The 2,500-nt window shown below is 35.0% G+C and overlaps 1 protein-coding gene across 3 annotated transcripts in view; it reads left to right on the top strand.

The window, feature by feature from the left end:
* The window catches only part of LOC125043152, a 25,414-nt gene that overhangs the window by 14,169 nt on the left and 8,745 nt on the right, over positions 1 to 2,500 (top strand). For all 3 annotated transcript variants that reach the window (XR_007116395.1, XR_007116396.1, XM_047639127.1), the window contains exons 10-13: positions 659 to 1,001; positions 1,117 to 1,331; positions 1,709 to 1,819; positions 1,954 to 2,106. Coding sequence is in view for 1 of the 3 variants with exons in the window: in XM_047639127.1 (XP_047495083.1) it covers positions 659 to 1,001; positions 1,117 to 1,331; positions 1,709 to 1,819; positions 1,954 to 2,106 (822 nt within the window). In the remaining 2 variants the exon portion in view is untranslated. The remainder of the gene's footprint in view (positions 1 to 658; positions 1,002 to 1,116; positions 1,332 to 1,708; positions 1,820 to 1,953; positions 2,107 to 2,500) is intronic.

The raw sequence follows: 2,500 nt of genomic DNA, 5'->3' as shown, positions 1-2,500 counted from the left end.
TACTTGATGCCTAATCTAAGTCTTGAGAGTTTTTAAATCAATGCCATCGGGAAAAATGCTGTGCTTATTTAATTTTTTTTGTGAAATACCTTTACACATAGATGGCTCTGCTAGTGTTTAGCCACAAAGGAGTCAATTAGTAGACCTTGTAACCTTATCTGATTCCACTTTTCCTTGCATTGGCGGGAAAACTTTATTTTACTAATGCTATGAATATTGATGGTGTTATATTTATTATAGACATTATAATTACTATAATGTTATAGTCATTAATGACAGCAATATAAGGTAATGTAAAATATTTTAAAAAATCAAGAAAACAGGTGAGACAGGCAGTACTTGTAATTGGCTCATTGGTGAATTAGTACAAGTGTAGCCATCTCTGTGTAAAAACAATTAATAAGGTAAACTCACAGTAGCCATGGCATGTATGTACATGCCATGCCTGTTGGCTTTGGGTTAATAATGTTACTGCATAGTGTGTTCTGTATGTGACACATCATTCATATTTTACTGCTGAAACAGTTTTTCTTTTTCTTGACTGAAGTCTGTTACAGCTAGTATTACTATTGTTTTACAAGTTATAAGCCCTTGTTCAAGGATTAAGGATGATCATGCTTGAGAATAAAGATTACACAGATGATTTATTCCTGAACAGAAAGCCAACCACAACAGGGAGTCAACCAGGGGAAAGCACAGAAAACATGCCTTAGCAAGAAGAAGTGCTGTGCAAGAACAATATAGAATGAGGGTCAAGGTTGAGATACCCAGCACAGAGGAAGACAGTAAGAATTGTTTTCAGCATGACCTGCTTCCAGTGCAAAAACAGCCTTTTTATGAATCAGAAGACAAGAAACACCTTAATCTTAGAGTTAAGCAGCATGGTTCTTTGCAAACTTTATGTACATTCCAAGAGGCTCTTCACTACATTAGAGAAGAAGAGAAAGCCACTGGCATGCATTATATTGGTCATCGAAAGGAAGGAGTCTTCGATAAAGATGGTAAGAAGACTTCCTGTGCCTGAAGTCATCATTTGTGGACATACTTTCTATTCTTATGCATGTATTATATACAGTAGTTTTTGTCATCTTCATCATTGTTATTGTATTTTCATAGGTCATGAGCTAAAGGCATTTGTGAGAGAGGGAAGAAAACACATCCGGTACTGCATCACTTTAGGTACAAAGGGACGAGGATATGACCCTGTCCCTGTAGAGTACACAGGTGTTCCCTTCATTGAGGCTGGTACATATGTCATGGAGTGCCACCTAGGAATGGATACTGGAATTTGGAACAAGAGGAGATATGCTGCTCGAAGGGATAGGATAGAGGTAATGAGTCTTGTTTAAGTAAATCTATATTTAAACAGACTTATGATTGCATCTGAATGGAAGTTGGAAGTATGTATGAATGAATTAATGTATGCTTTGTAAGATAAAAAGCCTTAAGAACCCATGTTACACTGGAGAGTTGGACAGTAGATATTTTGCAAATTATAATTTACACATATGAGGATGATTAGTATTTCTTGTTTGAAATCTACATCATATACTTTTATGATCTTGGACATACATAACCATTTGATACACAACACTTAGCTACATCATTATCATCATACATTCAACAGGTTTTTGATGCATCTCTGGATTTTTATGAAAGTTAGTTTGGTAATGTTTAGCCAGAAGTGTTCAGATTTTTTCTCACACAGGAAGAAGAAATTGCTGTTATAAAAAGAAGAAATAGAATGTACGACACTAAGAAAATGGGGTGTCCTGCTAAGGTACACATTAAAAGAATTCTGAGATTGCCAGACTTTAAGGCAAGTATGGTATATAATGTAAACCCTCAAGGATAGTTCTTGTATATTCTTTGACTATACTGCTATACTCTGATCATTCTATATTTGTTAAATAGTACCCACTGGTTGAAAGCTCACAAATAATTGATTTTTAGATTTGGCATAACACACCAGCTGAGAGAGAAAAAAATCGCAAGAGGATCATAAGTGCTGTGAGAGGAGACATAGAGGCAGTTAATTTTGAAACAGAGTATTATGTTCTTATGCCAGACCTTGAATGCCACAAGTTCCATACTGTTGATGTTGTGGTCAGTATTATTGTACTTTGTTATAAACATGTTCCTTCCCAGTCCTTGGTGATTGTAAGCACTATTAATGTCTCTGATTTTGAAGTACACAAGATATGAAGGAAATATATTTTGAAGTGTTACTCTGCTAGAAGAGCCTTTAATGTAGGGCCATTATATGTCTTTTGCCAAAGATATTATCCCAGAACAATAATCATATGGTGATAATCCTAAGTCTTTATTTTGTTACAATGTATTTAATTTGCCTAGGAAGGTTGTATAGGACTATGTTTGTGATCTTATTTAAAGACTTCATTATTCCTTTCTAAAAGCACATTTTAAAGGAAGAAGTTAGGGTTTCTTGGTATATGCTAGCTAGTTTAGACAACCCATAAGTACTTGGTTAAGGTAAAAG

This window comes from Penaeus chinensis, chromosome 33 (genome assembly GCF_019202785.1).
Source record: "Penaeus chinensis breed Huanghai No. 1 chromosome 33, ASM1920278v2, whole genome shotgun sequence".
NCBI lineage: Eukaryota > Metazoa > Arthropoda > Malacostraca > Decapoda > Penaeidae > Penaeus > Penaeus chinensis.
Note: the sequence above shows the minus strand (reverse complement) of the source record. Positions and strands in the feature narration are given on the sequence as shown.